Source organism: Somniosus microcephalus, chromosome 33, assembly GCF_052327205.1.
Source record: "Somniosus microcephalus isolate GS21.2 chromosome 33, FLI_Smic_1.0, whole genome shotgun sequence".
NCBI classification, from domain to species: Eukaryota; Metazoa; Chordata; class Chondrichthyes; order Squaliformes; family Somniosidae; genus Somniosus; species Somniosus microcephalus.
This window is the reverse complement of record NC_141019.1, coordinates 22,389,017-22,411,613: the sequence shown is the minus strand read 5'-3', so window position 1 is coordinate 22,411,613 and position 22,597 is coordinate 22,389,017. Positions and strand designations below refer to the sequence as shown.

The 22,597-nt window shown below is 44.0% G+C and overlaps 1 protein-coding gene across 2 annotated transcripts in view; it reads right to left on the bottom strand.

Annotated features, from left to right (window-relative positions):
* LOC147097002 (sodium channel protein type 8 subunit alpha-like) overlaps nucleotides 1-22,597 on the bottom strand; it is a 243,430-nt gene that overhangs the window by 32,218 nt on the left and 188,615 nt on the right. For both annotated transcript variants that reach the window (XM_085972723.1, XM_085972724.1), the window contains 7 exons: nucleotides 22,160-22,398; nucleotides 18,665-18,838; nucleotides 13,464-13,820; nucleotides 11,209-11,679; nucleotides 7,677-7,797; nucleotides 6,511-6,665; nucleotides 3,724-3,897 (listed from right to left, as the gene is read on the bottom strand). In XM_085972723.1, coding sequence (XP_085828849.1) covers nucleotides 3,724-3,897; nucleotides 6,511-6,665; nucleotides 7,677-7,797; nucleotides 11,209-11,679; nucleotides 13,464-13,820; nucleotides 18,665-18,838; nucleotides 22,160-22,398 — 1,691 coding nt within the window. The remainder of the gene's footprint in view (nucleotides 1-3,723; nucleotides 3,898-6,510; nucleotides 6,666-7,676; nucleotides 7,798-11,208; nucleotides 11,680-13,463; nucleotides 13,821-18,664; nucleotides 18,839-22,159; nucleotides 22,399-22,597) is intronic.

Below are 22,597 nucleotides of genomic sequence, written 5' to 3'. Positions count from 1 at the left end.
AATACACATTTTATACATTGGGGAACCAACAGATGATAACACAGTGCAGGCGGGATAAATTAGACTTGGGTGGGGATGCTAAATGTGGGGTATCGCATAGGCCGCCTGTTATACGCCCGGCTTGATATTCAGTTCTATTGAAATCAATGAATATCGGGCGGGATGTATAATGGACGGCCGATTTGATACTGCCCATTCTGCACGACTGCTTAAGGCAAATTTCGACCCCAATATATATTATAGGGAAATAACATGCATTATGTGTCATTTAGAGAATGATCATTGATTCACTGAGCAACATTAGCAACAAATGTGTTTGTGTGAAATTCCTGTCTGCTAGTCAACAAAGATGTTAACCTGTTTAGTTGAAATAAGTTAACACCATGAAAGTAGCAGACAGGACTTTCATAAGAACTCATTCATGGGTTTGAATTCAGCTTCTAAGTCTTCAAAATCTGGTGTGCAAGATCACATGTTGTCGAAATATTGGGAAGTACAGGAAACTTTTTGGTATCCGGCACGGACGGGACCGACGTGGTGCCGGTTCAGCAACAATTCCGGATAACCGAACGCTATAGGGAAAGATACGGACCTTAGAGCTCCGTATGAAGCAACAAACCCTGTTGCTTAGCAACAGCTTCAGAACAACGTCCACAAGTTGCAAGCGTCTCTGTAGCTGCAGCCAAACCCTTGCCTTCCTCAATTTGTTGCTGTGCAAGTAATAAAAGTTATAAAAGTTAGCTGAAACCGACTCCTGAATTTTGCCGGTTAACCGACATTTCTGGTTATTTAGGGGCCGGTTAATCGAAAGTTTCCTGTAAACGGCACTTCTAGGGTTTTTACCGGAATGGCAACCATAAAATGACAGCAACTTATATTGAGGTGCAAATTATATACTGGAATTTACAGCAGCTGTATTTGCAATTTCAAAAAGTTTGAAAGTAGTTGTATTAAGAAAATGTGCTCTCCAGTTATCCCATGGTGAAAAGTACCTGTCAGAACGTTAACATTGGCCGCAGTTACTGAAGGAATTCCTCTGGCAGATTTAAGGGAAGCATTGCATTGAGGATGCCCATCACAGATCTGAATGGGGTCCACTGTTCTGCAGCATTCCAGACTAAAATCTGCCATTTAAAATCATAGGCAAACATTTTTACACATAGCTTTATGAAGTCAACACCTTCTTTCTTCAGCAAACACCCATATTTGATATGGCAACTTAATCATTTGGGAAAAGGTCTACATATTAAGATCAATGTTACAATAAAACAACCCACCACAGTCAACAGATTTGCATGGACAAATCCTTCAAACAGTGAAAACTAAATCACAGACTGTACCTTTGGTGACAGAGCTAAAATTCCACATGATTACAATACCATAAAACATACTTTGCCATAAGTTAACATTCAAATTATTTAGGGAGAGGACATTGATTGAAAGATGGTTAGTGGAGAAGGTTACATTATAAACTGGCTCTCAATTTTTCTTTACACAGCAATAAAATACAAACGAATGTTTTTATGAATATCGGACAACAATTGGCTTCAATTTCTGTATAATGACTTTACAAGCGAAAGCACTGCATCTCCAGCTTGCATTCACTATTAATAACATTTGCTGCCAGTCTCAAAATGTACTGAGATTTTATTGTTAAAATCAGTTTTATATTTTTAGAAGGCTTCATTTGAAAGTATGATAGCAAAATACTGCAGATGTTGGAAATCCGAAATAACAACAGAAAATGCTGGAAAAACTCAGCAAGTCAGGCAACATCCGTGGAGAGAAATTTGAGTTGACGTTTCGGGTATGACCCTTCTTCAAAACTGGAGAGAAAAGGAACTAGATCGAAGGCAGGGCTGCGATCGGACAAAAGAATAAAAGAACCAAAAGAAGTAAAAGAGATTAGAAGCTAGACGAGATGGTAATAGGCTGTGATTAGGTGTAAAGTGTACTGGCAGGGCAAAAGATAGCTGCCAGGTGTGAGAGAGAAACAAAAGGAAAGGGGGGGGGCGGAAAGGAAAGGAGTGGAAAAATATAAGTGAAAATGAAATAGGGGCCGAGGTTATGATCTGAAATTGTTGAACTCGATATTGAGACCGGAAGGCTGCAGACTGCCTAATCGGAAGATGAGGTGCTGTTCCTCGAGTTTACGTTGAGCTTCCGTGGAACAGTACAAGAGGCCAAGGACGGTGAGGTCCGAGTGGGAATGGAGTGGTGAATTGAAATGACAGGCGACCGGAAGCTCGGGGTCACCCTTACGGACTGAACGGAGGTGTTCCGCAAAGCGGTCACCCAATCTGCGTTTGGTCTCCCCAATGTAGAGGAGACCGCATCGTGAGCAGCGAATACAGTATACTAGATTGCGAGAAGTACAAGTAAATCGCTGTTTCACCTGGAAGGGGTGTTTGGGGCCCTGGACAGTGGGGAGGCATAGGGGCAGGTGTTACATCTCCTCCGCTTGCACGGGAAGGTGCCAGGCAAAGGGGAAGGGCTGTTTGGGGTGATAGAGGAGTGGACTAGGGTGTCTCGGAGAGAGCGGTCCCTGCGGAATGCTGAAAGGGGAGGGGAGGGGAAGATACGTTTGGTGGTGGGATCACTTTGGAGGTAGCGGAAATGCCGGAGGATGATCCGTTGAATGTGGAGGCTGGTGGGGTGAAAGGTGAGGACAAGGGGAACCCTATCGTGGTTCCGGGAGGGAGGGGCAGGGGTGAGGGCAGAGGTGCGGGAGATAGAACTGACACGGTCGAGGGCAGTGTCAACCACGGTAGAGGGGAATCCTCGGTTGCGGAAAAAGGAAGACATGTCTGAAGCACTGGTGTGGAAGGTGGCATCGTCGGAGCAGATACGGCGGAGGCGGAGAAACTGGGAGAATGGAATAGAGTCCTTACAGGAAGCGGGGTGGGAGGAAGTGTAGTCCAGGTAGCTGTGGGAGTCAGTGGGCTTGTAGTAAATATTGGTCGATAACCTATCCCCAGAGATGGAGACGGAGAAGTCGAGGCCAGTACACTTTACACCTAATCACAGCCTATTACCATCTCGTCTAGCTTCTAATCTCTTTTACTTCTTTTGGTTCTTTTATTCTTTTGTCCGATCGCAGCCCTGCCTTCGATCTAGTTCCTTTTCTCTCCAGTTTTGAAGAAGGGTCAAACCCGAAACGTCAACTCAAATTTCTCTCCACGGATGTTGCCTGACTTGCTGAGTTTTTCCAGCATTTTCATTTGAAAGTATGTTTGCCTCTGGAAAAAATGAGCAAAATATTAATGATATAGGGGTCCTGTACTCCATGTTATTTATGGAAAAAAGAAATGGGTCAGGCTTTGTTTGGCCCAGTACGCCTCTTGGAGAACTGGCCTCCTTCAAGTTCTCACTAAAGACTATTAACCTACTGACCAAAACCCCCCATCACTTAACCAATTTCTTTGTCAGAATAAGCCCGACAGTCACCCAATTAACCACTTGGTGGCACCTCATTGACATAGCTCTTAAACGCACTTTAGATTAGTTTACGAGACCAAGCCTCATCCTCACAGTACATTTTGGCAAGACTGGCACTCATAGTTCTCTGCACCTTAAATGCATTATACTGGATTAAACACAGATATTATTCTTTGACCACTAAGTGAGCCACTACAGAACCAGACTTCACTATTTCATACTCCACCCCACCGCCGCCCCCCGCCACCAAGTTCTCAAAAAGTACAAAAAATGCTGGATACATACATCCACAATCAGGAAGTCCAGCCAGCACCATGCATTCGTGAAGTACTTTTGAAATCCATAGGCCACCCACTTCAACAACATTTCAAGGATGAAGATATATGTGAAGATCTGGTCAGCATACTCAAGGATGATCTTGATTGTCTTTCTTTGTTCAATGTAAACATCCTCAAAAGCCTGAAAAAAAAAGACAATTTTAAAACTGCATAGCAATTGCTTTAAAAATTTTTTTTAAACAAATTCTTCTAAATGCACCAGCTTGTGCCGGAGTGGGCCTTTGGCGTAGCGGTAGCATCCCCGCCGCTGGGCCAGAAGGTGTAGGGTTTCGAATCCTACTCCAGACAGTCCCGGCAAGTGGAGTCGGAGCTCCGGCTCTAAATTCTGGGTTGACATCCAGCGGGATACTTGCGTCCATGGGTGTGGGTGGCCCCCCACTCGTATGGGTTGTGGGAGCCCGTAAAACCCTCACGCCATAGGACTAACCACCCTAATGGCTGGTATGTAGATGGTTACTGTTGTGTATGTAATATGTGTGCTACTTTAAACCTATGGACAGGACTGCACTACTTGTAGGGCGTAGTGATACGCAGTACCACTCCTGGCCATAGGGGTATAAATAGTACTGTGGGTACTGATCTCCCCTCAGTTCCCGCCTGTGGGCATGAAGTAAAGACCTACGTATAGTCCCTACCTCCAACCAGTAAAGACCTGTTTGAGTTATACGTTTAAGTCTTTGTGTTAATTGTTCAATACAATACACATACTTAACAGTTACGGTCACGGAAGGAGCGTTAACGCGGCCAGAAATCCTTCCACCACTTCATACAGTTCCCCAAAGGGAACAGTGTGAAGACACGTACGACGACCAGCTTGTGCCAAGGTTTAGATCCACAGGTGTCAGCTGCCCTCGGTTTCCTTACTTCATGAGTGTTGGCAGCGTATTCAATGGGAGGGGAGGGGCGGGGCGGGGCGGTAAATCATAGTTCACCTCATTGTCTTGTCTTTGCCTGATGCACTATCCAGCAGCAGTCACTTTGGCTGATTTTCCCCATCCCTAGGAGACTACTGTCACACCCCAACGATTGCCCTGGCTCAGATCAGATAACTTAGCACAGGCTGGGGATTAAACCTGAAACGTGCCTGGTTTGTGTGACTCAGTTTCACGTCAAGTGGTGCATTTACCAGCTGATCCACGGGGGAGGTTTTCTCAACAATTTATTTGGAAAAGAATCCATAGTCATGCCTGACTCATTAGTAGCAAATACAGTCATGCCATGTAACAGTACACAAAAATCTTATTTAAAACCTGACTTGATCAATTAAAAGATTTACTAGAAGGATACCAGAACGGAGAGGTTTTACTTATCAGGAAAGATTGAACAGGCTCTATAAAAGAGAAAACTGAGGGTGACCTGATAGAGGTCTTCAAGATTATGAAAGGGTTCGATAGGGTAGGTGTAGAGACCAGAACTAGGGGCCATAAATATAAGATAGTCACTAATAAATCCAGTAGGGAATTCAGGAGAAACTTCTTTCATGCAGAGTGGTGAGAATGTGGAACTCGCTACCACAGGGAGTGGTTGAGGCAAATAGCAGAGATACATTTAAGGGGAGGCTAGATAAACACATGAGGGGGAAAGGAATAGAAGGTTATGTTGATAGGGTGAGATGAAGTGGGGTGGGAGGAGGCTCGTGTGGAGCATAAACACCAGCATGGACCAGTTGGGCCGAATGGCCGGTTTCTGTGCTGTAAATACAGGAAACTTTCGTTTATCCGGAGGTTAAATGTCCGGAAAGCTCTATCTACCGGCAAAATTCAGGAGCCGTTTCCTATAAGTTTTTTTACTTCTCGTTGCTTTTTTTTTTCCAGTCAGGCTCTGCAAGGTCTAGCTGAAGCTGTTGCTTAGCTACAGAGACGCTTTTAAGCTGCGGCCGACTGTTTTGAAGCTGTTGCTAAGCAACAGGGTTTGTTAATTCACACGGAACTCAAAAGCTCCGTATGTTTTAACATTAGCGCTGGTTTCTACGGCAGTTTTGATGGTACGGCACCAGCTCGGTCCCGTCAGTGTCGGATACCAGAAAGTTTCCTGTACTATGTAATACTTTGTAATTAAGGATTTGAAATTGTATACCAGAGATTGAATTGGTAATAAAAAAAATTAAACATTAGATTTATATGCAAGAACAAATCTAGTTATAATTTAATAACCGACTAATTGAGATGTAAAAATCTCCCCCCCTCTACGGCCAGTGGGAAGAGACCAGCCTACGTGATACCGCGCCAAACAGAATTAGAAGATCCTAGGTTCAAATCTTCTTTTTGTGTCTATTTAGTTGATCTCCGCTAGGGCTGCACTTGGTCAAAGTGTCCCTGGATTAGGGAGGGGAAAAAAAAATCAGCCTGGGTTCCTACTGCTGCTCACTGTCCAATGACCCTGCTGGAAACGTATGTTGACATTCGGCGAGGGCAGGGTGAGGCTCAGTTGCGATGGTGCCACAGTCAAACAGCTACTGACGTCACTGACTGGGTGCACTCACGAAGAATGGCCACTTGGACAAGATGTTGGAGGGCATCTGGTGCTTGGATCACAGTAAGAGCCAGCAACTTCAGCAAGGAAGGAGAAATATACTTGCAAATGCAGCCAGCACATGAAGCTATGGTTCGAAGAAAACAGATATTTGTGGCTCAGCTTGAGAATACAAAGTACTGTCTTTCGTTTGGTTAACTGATGGTGCACCTGTGTATTTGTTGTCGGAGTGCTAATTCCGCTCTAGTCCACAAGAACTTACCAGTGCTCCACTGCTCAGTAGAATCATAAAAACGATGAAGGTTTCAAACCAGTTATGTTCCACTATCAAAAAGCAGGTCTTTCGCAAAGTCCACCACGGTTTGCCCCAGCCTTCTTCGATGCTGACCTGACAACATTTAAACTGTTGCACACAACCTGTGGAAAATAAAAACAACACATAGCTGTAAGAGCACTGGGCAGGATTATTTAGCAGTTAATTGGCTCACATGCTCAGCTGTGGTGACCATTTTGTTCAAGTACATAGTCCAATTTCTGAATCTACACTTTTGGACATATGTTATTTCATCTAACAAGCCTATCCCTTTTTGATTAATTTCAATCATAGCTACCTGCCTCCTCACCAGATCCCTAATTTCTTGTTACTCCAAGAACACATCTACATTCCTCTTGAACTCATTTTATGCAATTTGCTTCAATGGCCTTTCCTGATCCACAAGTCAATTAACCTTTGTGCAAAAAAGCTCCACCTGACTTCCTTTTTGCAAACTTCAAAACTTTGAATGTGCATCCTCCAATATTTAAACCCATTGCCCAAAGTAAACAATTTCCCTCAATCAAGTTAGTCCATTGCTTTCTTGATGTTGAAAACTTCAGTTAGGTCGTTCAAAGATTTCTCTTGCTCTACATTGCTTGTTCCTCAAAAATTAAATTCCTGATACCTGGGATTATCTTGTTTGTTTCTGAACCAGTCTGCAAGTAATAATATCCTTCCTCTAATTCGGCAAACGTCACATAGCATTCTAGATAGAGTCCAACCAACATCTTATACAGCAACAATACAGCCTCTTTTGTATTCTATCTTAATGCAAACCAATTGCCTACTTTCATGTTTAACTACAGTGAAGTACTGCATTGACAAAACTACTTTTAACACATGTTTCCATACTAATTATTTTACACTTATCCACATTGAACAGCATTTGCCACCTACTGGCCCAGTACATCCTTGAAAGGATGGCTGAGCTGCTTACTACTTTAACAAGTTGAATCATCAGGACAATGTCTATTTAAGAAAGTGAGAAAGCATAAAGAATAGGCTGTCTTGCCTATTTCTTGCACAGACAACATACAATCCACTCTACCCCAACCCATTAATCTCCAGCAATGCTAATTGTGATTTTACAAAGTTGTGTACTCAGCCCCCACCATCAGTGAAGCACGCTTCAGGGTCCAAGTACTCTTCAGGTTGCTCTACTGGTGGGCCCTCTTCTCCTTCCGGCTTTATATCTATTGTACTTCCTTCCGACGAGCTGGTGTCATCCAGTTTCTGCAAGTGCAAGAGACACACAAATGAATGGCAACTTCATAACAATATGTAGTGCTAAAGCAAACTTACCTGCTCAGATCCCTTTCACATTATTTTGGATTTTAACCTGCAGGGTTCTGCAGGCAGATGAGGCAGCTGCCTAAAGAAGGTGGGGGCCTCATGAGTTTATGCAAATTTGGTCCCATTACATCAATGGGACTCCAATTACTTTTTAACTGGGGCCTGAGCACGGAAACCACTGTGCCTTTCCCGCCAGGCTGAAGCTGGTCTGCAGCTAATTTGCAGACAAAAGGGACCTCCAAGGAAAGTGTCAAACTTTCTTACATGGGGACAGGAGGAGCAGAAGTGCTCTTCTGAGCCTAACAATTAAAGTTGCAGCCTCCATTGCTCCGGACTCGCCCTATCCCTACCCTACCGTGAGACCTCCAAAAACCCCACCCTGTCACTTATTTGCAAGTCGCTTGATCTTTCCCTGCCAACAGCTGCTCTTAGGAACCTAGGAACAGGAGCAGGCCATTCAGCCCCTCGAGCCTGTTCCGCCACTCAATGAGATCACGGCTGATCTCTGACCTAACTCCATCTACCCGCCTTTGGCCCCTATCCCTTAATGCTTTTGGTTAACAAAAATCTATCAATCTCAGATTTAAAACTAACAATTGATCGAGCATCAATTGCCGTTTGCGGAAGAGAGTTCCAAACTTCTACCACCCTTTGTGTGTAGAAGTGTTTCCTAATTTCACTCCTGAAAGGTCTGGCTCTAATTTTTAGACTCTGCCCCCTAGTCCGAGAATCCCCAACCAGTAGAAATAGTTTCTCTCTATCGACCCGATCTGTTCCCCTTGATATCTTGAAAACTTCGATCAAATCACCCCGTAACCTTCTAAATTCCAGAGAATACAACCCTAGTTTGTGTAATCTCTCCTCGTAATTTAACCCTTGGAGTCCGGGTATCATTCTGGTAAACCTACGCTGCACTCCCTCCAAGGCCAATATATCCTTCCTAAGGTCTGGTGCCCAGAACTGCTCACAGTGCTCCAGGTGTGGTCTAACCAGGGCTTTGTGTAACTTCTACCCCCTTGTATTCTAGCCCGCTAGATATAAAGGCCAACATTCCATTAGCATTTTTGATTATTTTCTGTATCTGTTCATCTGTACCTGGACCCCCAAGTCTCTTTGGACCTCCACTGTTTTTAGCCTTTCACCATTTAGGAAATACCCTGTTCTATCCTGTTTAGGTCAAAAGTGGATGACCTCACATTTGCCTACATTGAAATCCATTTGCCACAGTTTTGCTCATTCACTTAATCTATCAATATCTCTTTGTAATTTTATGCTTTAATCTACACTGCACCTATCTTTGTCTCATCAGCAAATTTGGATATGTGTCTTTCTATCCCATCATCCAAGTCATTAATAAATATGGTGAATAGTTGAGGCCCCAACACCGATCCCTGCTGGTCACCACTTGTCACATCCTAACAATTAGAGTACCTGCCCGTTATCCTGCCGCTCAGCCAAGTTCCTAACCAGGTCAATAATTTGCCTTCAGTTCCATGGGCTTTAACCTTAGTTAACAGTCTCTTATGAGGGACTTTATCAAATGCCTTCTGGAAGTCCAGATAAATAACATCCATAGACATTCCCCTGTCCACTACTTTAGTCACCTCTTCAAAAAAAACAATCAGGTTCGTCAGGCATGACCTAGCTTTTACAAATCCATGCTAGCTCTCTGATCAGCTGAAAAATGTCAAGGTGTTCAGTCACCCTATCCTTAATTATAGACTCTAGTAATTTCCTGACAACAGATGTTAGGCTAACTGGTCTATAGTTCCCTTGTTTCCCTCTCACCATTCTTAAATAATGGAGTGACATGCGCAGTCTTCCAATCTAAAGGAACGGCTCCTGAATCAAGAGAACTTTGGAAAATTATACAGGAGACTTTGGTTTATCCGGAGGTTGTATGTCCGGAAACCTCGATCTACCGGCAGAAATCAGGAGCCGTTCTGTTAGGTTGTTTTTCTTCTCGTGGCTTTTTTTCCCCCCAACAGTCAGGCTTTGGAAAGTCTCTCTGAAGCTGTTGTCAGATACGGAGATGAAAATCTCCATATGCTTCAATATTAACTTTGTATGTCCGGCAGTTTTGATAGATCGGCAACAGCTCGGTCCCGTCGGTGCCGGATATCACAAAGTTTCCTGTAGTTAGGGCATCTGCAATGTGCTCACCTATTTCCTTTAAAACCCTGGGAAGGAAACCAGCTGGTCCTGCGGATTTGTCACTCTTTAGTACCATTATTTTGCTTAGTCCCTGTCCCTGATGCAATATTAGCGTCCTTGGGATTTCCGGCAGATTATCCACTTCCTCTACTGTAAATACTGACGTAAAAGTAATTAGTCAACATGTCCGCCATTTCTGTGCCCTCTTCCCACCCGTTCCGAGTGGGAATTGGAGCAGCAGAATTTAAATGAGTCCCAGGAGTTAACATATCCCGGGCCTGAAACTTCAGCCCTGCCCCTGTCTGCCTGAAACCAGAAGGTCCCAATTTATTCCAAGACATTTAATTCTTAACGCATGGATAAATGCAACTGGCACTTTTAAATGGGAGCTGGATCAATGTGTGTTGAGAAGGTTAACAGAATCATAAAATATTACAGCACCGAAACAGGCTGTTCAACCCATCAAGTCTGTACCGGTGCTTTCTCTTCAAGAGCCACCTTGTCTAAGCCCACGCTGTTCCTCGCTCCCCATTAACCATTAATATTCTTCTTTGACTGTGAAAATGGTCCTACATGCACTGAAAAAAAGAAAAACCCACCCCTTTCTATCCACAGATTATTTTTGGTTAATTAGAACTCCTACAATTATGACTCTATTGTTAGTAAATGCCTCGCAAATCATCTACAAATTTTGTCCTCAATCCATAAGGATTCTATTTGGACCACTTCTCTATTTAAATTCTTATGCTCTAGGTGCTATTATTTTGTTTCTAGTTGGGGAAAAAACTTCAGCACTGAAATACCACTGTGAAATAGTCGTATAAGAACACTTAGTGCATTCATCTGAAATTCCTTTCTCCGCTATTTTAGCAGCGGAGTTGACCTGTTTCTGATGAATTGGGTTAAAACTTCTGCTACAATCTCAGAGAGGGGAATTTCAGACTATCCGGTCAAGTGCTTGAATGCTCAACGTAGACTTTTCAACAGAAGGTGGTTGGGGAGGGGAAAGGGAAAACCCACGATAGAGTGATCATACGCGGAGTGTGAATGGAGTGGGATTGGTTAGCCTAAAGGCATTTTGTCGGGCTGAAGTTCATCTTCTGGTGTACTTGGCTGAATTCATTAACGTTGGATGGTTTAGGTTCGACAGCAAAGAAACAACGACCATGGACAAGAATCACAAAAATGTCTTCTTACCTCTTTGCTTCCACCAACTTCGGATTCACTGCTGAAGTCTTCAGTGTTTAGGTTTTCAAAATCTGACTCCCCAACAGCTATTGGAACTCTGACAGTAAGATTAGGGTTGTGTATAAAGGAATTGTGGTCATCGTCAATTATGTATTTTTCCACGCTGCTCCCAATGCCACTAGTGGTGCCATTGCCATTCTTTTGGTAGTCCATTTCTCGGTTAATGTCAGCACCAGTATGGTTCCCTATGTAGTTCACCTTTTTGTCTATGAGCTCATCCAATGGTTTGGCTTCATCTGCGTCTTTGCTCTTGAAATGTTTTTGAACAAACTCGTGCCCATATGCCTTCATGAAGGCGATTCCTCTTTTGACCCTCATCACAGACAATTGAAGGTTGTTGATCTCTCCATCATCGTCAGTCGCCGCAAGATTATCAGCACTGAAAGAACTCAGCAGCAAGGCCAAGAACAAGTTCAGCACCTATATTGTAACAAACATTCATCAATAATATGAAAAAGACAGGATGACAGCAGGATTTCCAAACTTTGTAGCAAGCAAATTTTGCCAATTTTTGGAGATAAATTCTGATTGTTTGGTGCACACGGCACATCTTTGTTGAAGCATTCTCAGACTGTCTTTAAACCACATAAAGTTGCCTTAATTAACCCAATGAAAGCAAACCTTTGTTAAAGTAGCATTCAAAGGAATTTCTTATGAACTCGTTAAGTGTTGTCACATTAATATTCAAAGAGTCCAGTTTCAAGGCAATTGAGACCTCAGTTGCATCGAGACCAACAATGTAAAACTGGTTATAAGAACATAAGACGTAGGAGCAGGAGTAGATCATTTGGCCCCTCGAGCCTGCTCCGCCATTCAATGAGATCATGGCTGATCTGATCTTGGCCTCAACTCCACTTCCCTGCCCGCTCCCCATAACCCTTCACTCCATTATCATTCAAAAATCTGTCTATCTCCACTTTAAATATATTCAATGACCCAGCCTCCACAGCTCTCTGAGGAAGAGAATTCCAAAGATTCACGACCCTCAGAGAAGAAATTCCTCCTCATTTCCAATTTAAATGGGTGCCCTCTTATTCTGAAACTATGCCCCCTAGTTCTAGATTCCTGCTCAAGGGGAAACATCCTCTCTGCATCTACCCTGTCAAGCCCCTTCAGAATCTTATATGTTTCAGTAAGATCCCCTCTCATTCTTCTAAACTCCAATGAGTACAGGCCCAACCTGCTCAATGTTTCTTCATAAGACAACCCTTTCATCTTTGGAATCAACCTCGTGAACCTTCTCGGAACTGCCTCCTATGCAAGTATATCCTTCCTTAAATAAGGAGACCAAAACTGTACGCAGTACTCCAGGTGTGGTCTCACCAACGCCCTGTACAGTTGTAGCGAGACTTCCCTACTTTTATACTCCATCCCCCGTGCAATAAAGGTTGTTCCTCAGCATCTGATAACACTGAAGCTAGGTTAGTTCTTAATATCATTAAAAGGTATAAAGGGAGATTTCCCACCATGACACTGCCAGCACATGTTGGGAATGCATAGCGGGAAATTGTGTACTCCAAGACTATGACTTTCCATGCCCAATGGATTGCAAATCACAAGCTGGGGTGCACAATTTCCCTATATGTGCTCCTAGCACACGCCAGTAGTGCCAAAGTGGAAAGTATCCCTTACAATCACCAGCAGCTCCTCAATGGATCATTGCACTCAGGAGGTATCAAATGTTGGTGGTACTGCTTCCAGTCAAAGAATGAGACATTCACATAATCAGTCAAAATTTAGGCAAAGTACCTCAGCAAAAAACAATTACAAACTCAAACTCCTATGGGTTTCATTCCGTGTTCTATTTTTAGTACATCTCAATGCATTCTCATAAATTTGTGTCTGCGCTACTTTAACAGATGCTAAAATGTCTATTTTAAACAGATTAACTTCAGCATAATAATTATGTAGACAGGGATTTATGCAGGAAATAATGGGTGCACTACAAAATAGGACACCGAGGAAATTAAACCTTTTGCTTAGTTACCCACTAAAATTGACATTTCATTTTTAATTCTGGGCTTTTGCTTCTATCTCAACTTAAAAACACCATTTACATTTTATGCAGCTTTGAGTATTTGTGACAAAGCTTTATAATCTGCACAAAAGCAATTGCTTGGAATATCTGACACTTTCGGGCCCCCACATAAAACATTAGAGGCCTTTTTTTTCGGCAAGTATTCGTGTAAAAGTTTGCTACTTACCACAAGATTGCCAATAACCATGACCATCATGAACACAGTGAGACACATGGTCTGGCCTGCCACTTCCATACAGTCCCACATTGTCTCAATCCATTCACCGCACAGCACGCGAAACACGATCAAGAAAGAGTGGAAGAAGTCATTCATGTGCCAACGGGGCAGAATGCAATCCTGATTGATCTTACAGACGCAGTCCTTGTAGCTTTTACCAAAGAGCTGCATGCCCACCACGGCAAAGATGAAGACGATGATCGCCAACACCAATGTCAGGTTTCCCAAGGCACCGACAGAGTTGCCGATGATTTTTATCAACATGTTGAGTGTTGGCCAGGACTTTGCCAATTTGAACACTCTCAACTGTAAAACAAATAGAAAAGGTTGATCAACCAAACAGGTAGTGATTTCAATTGAATCATCAGAGAGGACAGAGATAATCTTAAGCAAGGAAGAATCTGCATTCATATAGTGGCTTTCATGTCCTCAAGACGTTCCAAAGCACTTTACAACCAATGGATTACTTTTGTAGTCACTGTTATTTTGTAGGCAAACACAGCAAATGAGGTAAACGACAGGTTTACTCCTCCAGGTTCCATTCATGAATCAGGTAAGCTGGTCATGTTTCTGATATCAGATTACCGAGCTTGCTACAGACTTGGTTCCGATCTTCCATCACCAAGCATGTTATCTTGGAGTTGCCTTGACCCCAAAGAGACTATGCTCCCACATATTTAATGAGATTTGCAAAGTAATCTTTGCTGCAGTGCAAGTGTTGCAGATGTCAGATTAATAGCAGAGCAAACCTCCTGAGGTTTCCCCAGAGACAAGTGCAGAGTTTGATGACTGCTGCACACTGTGATTGAGAGAATTTCACATCTGGACTATTGAGAAATAATCCCAGTTGAGACAGTGCTCATGGCTATTACTCGATAGTTCTGATGTTGAGATGTGGTATCAAAACTACAAGTTGCCATCTTGGTATAGTTATGATTTTTTATACTTTCATTTCTAATTATTTTCATTCTGTCATTTTTGACCCACCAAGAGAGAGCGTGGTCTACTGCCAGACTGCCACCAATACTTCATGTAGCCAGCCATCACGAGTTACCAGTGACTACTACAACAACAATTTGCATTCATATAGCATAATTAAGAGAGAAAAAATTCCCATGATGCTTCAGAAGAGCGTTATCGGGCAAAAACTGACACTGAGCCAAAGGAGGAAACATTAAGAGGGATGACTAAAAGCTTGGTTAAAGAAGTAGGTTTTAAGGATGGGTTTTTACCAAAGAGAGAGGTGGCAAGGTTTAGGGAGGGAATGCTAGCGATTAGGACCTAGACGGCTGTTGGCATGACCGCCAATGGTGGGGCGAAGGGAGTGGAGTATGGACAAGAATCCAGAATTGGAGGAACGCAGAGTTCATAAAGGTTTGTAGGAGGTCACAGAGATAGGGAACAGTGAGGCCATGGAGCGTAGGCATGATCCCTTCTTTCATTTTCCCTTCCACCTGCCAGCCAACACTTCAGCCTCCTTTTGGCAGTGCTTGATCCTTCTGTGCACACCTTTTACACCTCTCAACACTGGGCTTTATCTTGGTCCTCTGCTCCACCATTGGTAGTCGTTTATTCGGGAAACTAGGGGCTGGATTTTGCAGGGGGTGGGGGGGGGGTGCGGGAGGGGGGAGATCAGAGGGTGCAATTGATGGCGGGTCGGGTGGGAAAGTATTTTTTCCCCCCAGTGGGTCGGGACCCTGCTGTGAACCCACCGCCATGCGCCTTTACCAAATGTCGGGTATGTCAGTGCTGAGCAGACCTGACACGCAGCAGCGGGGGAGGCAATTAAAATCATTAGTGGCTTCTTTACAGCCACTTATCAATGTTTTCCCCCAGCTTTTTGGATTTGACAGGTCGCCCACCAGTTTCCTGCTGTGCCTGGACCTTGTCTGTGCAGCTGAGGCGGGAGGTCAGTGGCCATTGAATCAGCTGATGAGTTGACAGCTTCAAATGTCAAGTCAAAGCTCCCAGCTGATTGAGAAATGTTCCCTTAACCACTAGCTTTGCTAAACTGCATTTCCACTACAGATTCAGGATGTTGCAAGTCTTTACACAAGTCTCCATCCAGTCTGACCTCATTACCTCTCCCACCATTGACAGATCGCTTCGGTCATCTCTACTTCACCTGCCATCTATTCCATCAGCATGGGTGCCCTTGAAACTCTCTCACCTTGGTCCTCAGAATCCCACCATGATCAGCCCCAACAACATCAACATCACCAGGCACACCAACACCACCAACCTTCTCCACAATCACCTGATGCTGCGCAGGACAGGGGACATCGGCACCCGACCACATTGTTGCCCGGGGCCTCAGCATGGCCAGATTTACTTCACTTGATGCTGCACACCCTGGCTGCCACATGATGCACCAGGTTGGCACCACCCCACACCAACATCATAAAACATCCCTACAACACCCAAGCCATTCCTTTCACACTCATCACCATTGCGGGGGGTACCGTTATGTCTCAACATTCATTGCAAATCACTAAACCACTTCCAAAGGTGCACACAAATCTGTCCAAGAACGTTAAGTGTTGAAAATAAAGGTTTCAATGTTTGCCACCACATTAACAGAAACTTTACATGAACATTGGATAAATCACCCAAGTGCCTACCCTTGTGTGTTGTTAGTTGGTTTGATTGCACTAGGATGAGGGTGAGTGTGAGGGGTGGCTAGTGAGATGGGGATGTGATAATGTAGATAGAGAGGGATGGGTGGAGGTGCAAGGTAAGTTGGTGTGAGTAAGGATGTGCAGGAGTAGGGTAGGGAAGGCAGAGTGATGGGGATGTGATGAGAGGCACTTCAGGATGAGTTTGAGTGTGGCTTTGTACTAGCATTTTGTGATCTACTGAGATCATTAAAACGTTTGCGGCACTGCACCCAGGTCCTCCTGACTTCATCCCGGCTTGTGCCCTCCTCTGCAATGTACAACCAGACTATGTTGATGTCCTGGGGAGGTCTCTTCCGCCCATGGGAAGGGAAGAGGACCTCCCTGCGTGCTGTGACTCTCTTCATAAGCATATGGAGGGAGTCATGGGAGAGCCTGGGTGCAGCCCTGTGCCGCTGTGCAGTGATTGTCAGTGTTTGCAGCACCTCAATGCTGTAGAACACTGACCGCACAAATGTCAAAGTAAATTTGGCCATGGTCCCTTTAAGGAAACCAGCTGATGACATGTCATCAAATCATGTCACCAGACCCGTTTCCTCTAATTGGCCGGGAAACGCGCTGGGCAGGCTTAACAAGGCCAATCAGGGGAAATTCATTTCAGAGGCCGGGATGGAGACAGCAGCGGGGTTGGGACCCGCCACTGACATCGCCCGCCACGGTAAAATCGCGGCCTATGCTCCTGTCTACTTCACCTTCCCACCACCATCCTTGCGTCCTCAAAACAATTGTATCTGACTGTGCCTTATGCCCTCTTCCTAATTCTATCCATGACCTCATATTTTCTTCCTGATCAATGGCTACTGTTTCATCCTCAATATAAAGCACTTTGAGCAGCGCGATAGAAATATAAGTTGTTGGTGCTGCTCAGCTCGAGAACTGAGGGGAGTAGGAATCGAACATAAACTCACCCCATATCTGTGCAGAACCAATTCATATTGGATTCCGTCACATTTGTATCTAATCTACTGCACAGGACATTATAAACAAGCATCTTCCACCCTTAGCATGTCAGGTTAACTAATTTTGCAGGAACCATGTGCCTACCTAACTACGTACTAGCTATTTCCATGCCAGAGTTAGATGAGTAAGAATTAAAGTAAGAGGAGTAAGGTAAAGACCAGTAACATTCTAGAAATAAATGTTTTTAAATCAACTTACATTTATATAGTGCCTTTAACATAGTAAAACGTCCCAAGACTATCACAGGAGCGTTATCAAACAAAATTTGACACCGAGCCACATAAGGAGATATTAGGATAGATGGTTAGAGAGGTAGGTCTTAAAGAGCATCTTAAAGGAGGAAGAGAGGTTTAAAGCACAGCCACCAATGGTGGAGCGATTAAAATCGGGGATGCTCAAGAGGCCAGAATTGGAGGAACACAGATACCTCGGAGGGTTGTGGGACTGGAGGAGGTGAGATAGAGAGGGGGCGAGGCCATGGAGTGATTTGAAAACAAGGATGAGAATTTGAAAATCGAGGCATTGCTTAACCTACCCTGCTCATCATATATGTACATTAGAGAGTAGATTTTATCAATCTTCACACATGGTGATTCTCAAGGCCTGCTGCTGGTGCATTGCAAGCAATTTTCCGATCTGCGCTCACAGTGAGCTCAGTATACCTCACCATTGGCCAAGAACGTGGAAAATCTACCCTTAAATGTCTTTCTTACAAAAATTGTTTATTGTTGAAATGTTGACTATATATTAGCATATTGCAATTTCTGGATTATATTATAATATGCAGTTTTCATAATTTCTCATTTCTATGTAGCATTGTTAACAGCAATCAGAGCCAAAACATTTTACAAATTGAAATTGCTAACAATTTGGATGCTTGGAAAATTCTTAATTTGGAGCCATTCAAATCAGATTCAGCTACGCCTATCCTTTTAATAAAGCAACATGCAGATTTGGATATTTCACCAGTTAGTAATTATTCACGCACGTGTGCTGTGCCAATTTATTTGTCATGTCAGAAGTTTAAAGCTATACTTTCAGTGATGGTCTAATTGTGCTATGCCTCTGACTTGCCTCCCTAAACCTGCGATTGATTTTACGCACATAATTTGTATGTAACTATCATCCAGTCACTGCATCTTGCTGGAGAAATAATCAATTTGTATTATGTAACTATATTCCACTCACTGCATTTTGCTGGAGAAATCATTGCTCTTATCGGGAAACTTTGCTGTAGTTTCGGTCATGAGTTCTGTTTGCTGTAGTTTGTAGAGACTCTGTTTAAATAGACTCTGTAGACGGTTTGCTGTTGTGCGCCGTTTAAACAGACTCTGTTTGCTGTGAGTCCTGCCATAAGTCGCACCCCACCTCTAACTCATTGACTGACAGTGGTGTCAACAGATACTCTGAACATTGGGGAGGACTTTGCAGGGTTCTCCCAGTAGGGAACCCCTGTGGAGATTGCAGGTGACTGTAAATAGGGTGAAGGTATATAACCCAAGACTTGATATTTACCAATCTGAAAGACCTGAGCACAGACAGTCCTTCAACATTTGCCAGACCTAGTTCCATTAAACTGAGGGACACTATAAAGCCATCAAAAATGTTCCATCCTTCCTGAAAATAGTAGTAAGGGTCCATCGCTATCAGCTTCATCAACATTTCAGCTGTGAAGATCGCAGTGAAGACCTGAAAAAGACAGTGTAAAAAAAATAGCATTTATGATTCATATGGCAAGTGATTTGACAAGGCAACAATTGCCAACAATTACAGGGCATACTTTATTTTCCAAGCTGTGGATCAGTCCCAGTCAGTTTCTACCCTCACCAGCACTTGGATTTGAATCAGCAGTTTATTTTAACCTGTTGGGTGTCTGTCTTTCTGGGTGCTCAACATAAAAGGACGTTTCCAGCTAGTTGCTGTAACAGCTGGTCTTATTGTCTGCAAGACCCAAGCTCACCAGCACTGTATAAAATTAGAGTCTGAATTCAAGTGTCGGTGAGCGGAGTGGAACAGAGCCTGTTTTTGACTGTAGGATCAGCTGTTGCACGAACCATTTGGTCTTATAGACTGACCACAACTCAGATACGGAACTGACCCTGTGGGGAATTAGGAGTGCCAGCCTATGATTCTGTCACAGGTTTGATCTTCTTGCATGTGCATTTTGCAGAAACTCACAGTAGGGCACTAATATTTGGCTTGTGTGAAGTTATCTTTGAGTGTTCCTTTTGTATGAGCAAGTTTCTTTAAGTTACCAATGACTCATACCTACTTTGATTCACGGAAAGTCATGAAAAAATGTCACAGTATAAACTTAAATACCAGAATACCAAAAGTGTCAAACTCAAATATAGCCACAACAGTACACGGTACTCTAGGTGTCCAATTGAGCGTAAATGTGTATGCTTGTGCTAAATGAGTGGGCTGTGGAACTGCACCTCGCTGTTTGTATCGCTGCTCAAATGCTGGCAGTACTGCACCAGCAAAAGCCATGTCATGACAGCATTATATAACATATTGTATTTATAACACATCCCTGCATGAGTCGCCATTGACAAACAATGGGAGGGCCAGAGAACAGGAAAAATACATCTGTCTCCAAGCAGGATGCCTTTCACATGTGACAGAACGCTCCAATCATTTTATACACAAGGTAATGCTGCTTTCCATTGTTAGCAATAACCTCAATATTTAGTCACACATCCACACCTTAATGTTACCTTTCTCCTGATCACAGCAGTGCGTTGCAACAATTTACAACCCCTCACCAAATTTTCTCCATGCGCGTGCACTTCCACAAAGTGTCACACCTAGTTTCTGTAATATTTTACTGTCATAAAAAAGACTTGCATTTCTATAGCGCCTTTCATGACCTCAGGACGTCCCAAAGTGCTTCACAGCCAATTAAGTACTTTTGAAGTGCAGTCACTGTTGAATTGCCTACTTCCATCGCAGTCATAACTAAACTTACCTGCTCATTTTATTTGCCTGTAATTAAGTCCTCGATGTTTGGTCTCGAAAATAGGTGCACTGTTGTTCACGGCACCACCTGTCTTAAAGCAGCTAAACTTCAGCCTAGGGCCCAATGCTTCCTGCTGCCACCTCTTCCCATTGCTCACTGGATCCACAACCTGATGCGACCTGCCATTCCCACTCCTGCTGTGACTAGACCATGACCCTATCCGCAGTCCCAAAAGCCAGGTTCTGAAAAACATGCTGAAGATGCTTTAAGCCTGTTCTTGGCAATGGTTGGGATCAAATCTCTTGAGATCATGGATGGCAGCCTCGGGGTTTGGTTCCAGCAGTGACGGTGGTGGTGGTGGGCGGGGGTGGGGGGGAAACTTGTTTACAGGCTTTCCCGAGGATTGGCCTGGAGAAACCTGTGGTATGAATATTCAGCAGTGTTCATTATAAATAATACAGCTTTTCCCATGGAAATACGGAAGAAATCCCTCCTTCACCCTTGATACCACCGCTGCAACTGGACCCCAGCCTGAGCACCCTTACCTTTCCCCCATGCCTGCTGCCTCATGCCACCTTTTGCCACTTCCACACGGAGCGCACACATCTTTCCCCTGAACAGCTGATTCACTCCAAGAAACCTCCCTCCATCACTTTGCTTTTGTCAGCAGCATCCTGCAAACACCCCCTCCCAGTACAATGAAATCCAGCAACCCCCATCACCAATGCTACCATCATTTCACTGCCAGCACACTCCAAGACCACCCTCCCAGTGCTCCCACATCCAGTACCCCTTCCATCTTTTGCATGGTGGGGGTAGGGATTCCCTCAAGGGCCTTCACACAATTCTTATTAAAATCGTGGGAAGTCCTTTCTTTAAAAAAAAATCTCCTAAAAGGGATGGAGAGTAAACTGAACATAGGTTTCACTCTTTCAGCTCTGCTCACCCCACCCAGCCTGAGCATTTGCCTTCCTAAGACCCCTCTCTGCTCCCACGTCTTTCCTCCTCCACCCCCAACATGCTGCTCTCTTGGATCCACTCACGACATTGCTACCCTCTGCCCCAAGTCTTCCGTCGCGTCCCCCCCCCCACTCCCTTTCGCTCCAGCTACAACCCCCTACCCCCCACCCCCGGCTCAACACTGCCACTCTCTCCTGCAGCCTCTCGCTGCTCCCATACCCCATCCTGAGTTCCCATGTGTTTGCCGCCCGCCCCCCCCCACAGACAAAGCCCCCAGAGATAGAGAGGCTCAAGCACAAGGTACGAGAAGTGACAGAGAAATCAGAATACAATGTACAAATCAGAGAGCGACAGCGAGTAAAACAATGGACACAGGCTGGAGACTGAAACATGAGGTATAGACCCAAGAGAGACAAAGCAAGAGAGGCTGCATATTTTATTTTAACCTTGAATTAAAACTCACTAGAAAGTTGACAGAAAAAAAATGATTTTGCCCTGCTCTATCCTGCTAAAGCCTATGAAAACGAGTTTCTTCTTTCACAGTTTTGCAGAGAAACTAAAGCTCATAGGTTACAACTATCAGAAAAGGTTGAACAGAGTGGGACTCTTCTTCTCTAGAAAAAGAGAAGGCCGAGGGGTGACCCGATAGAGGTATTTAAAATTATGAAAGGGTTCAATAGGGTAGACGTAGGGAAGATGTTTCCACTTGTGGGGGATTCCAAAACTAGGGGCCATCAATATAAGATGGTCACTAATAAATCCAATAAGGAATTCAGGAGAAACTTCATTATCCAGAGTGGTGAGAATGTGGAACTCGCTACCACAGGGAGTGGTTGAGGTGAACAGCATAGATGCATTTAAGGGGAAGCTAGATAAGTACATGGAGGAGAAAGGAAGAGAAGGTGATGCTGATGGGGTGAGTTGAAGAGGGGTGGGAGGAGGCTCGTGTGGAGCATAAACACCAGCATAGACCAGTTGGGCCGAATGGCCTGTTTCTGTGCTGCCCATTCTATGTAACTGTGTATATAATTAGAGACAATACTGCATTACTGTTATTAAAAACAGAAAAAATAAACCATGAGCCTTACCAGGTTTCCCACAGCCAAAACATCTTCAAAGTTCTTTGTCATTGGGTAGTGCTCCATTGCCATGAAGAGGGTGTTGAGTGCAATACAAATGGTAATGGTTAGGTCCACAAATGGATCAAACACAAACAGGTGCAAATACTCTTTAAGCTTCAACCAGTGAGGGTTGCATTCCCAGATCAGAAACGTATTAGCAAACTTATACCAGCAGGGCGGGCACTTCCTTTGAGACTCTTCAAGTTCTGAAATCACAAATCAGAATTTTCAATAAAATAGTCACCATTGTTAATGACACAAAGTTGTTATTTTACCATGGAGGGCATCACAGGTGAGCTCAATGTCCGGTCCTCACCTGATGTCCACACATGTGCATTTCCAGCAGGAATTGCTGGAGCCGCCATCAGATGTAGGCTCGGTTTCTATTCTTTAACCCCAGGCCAC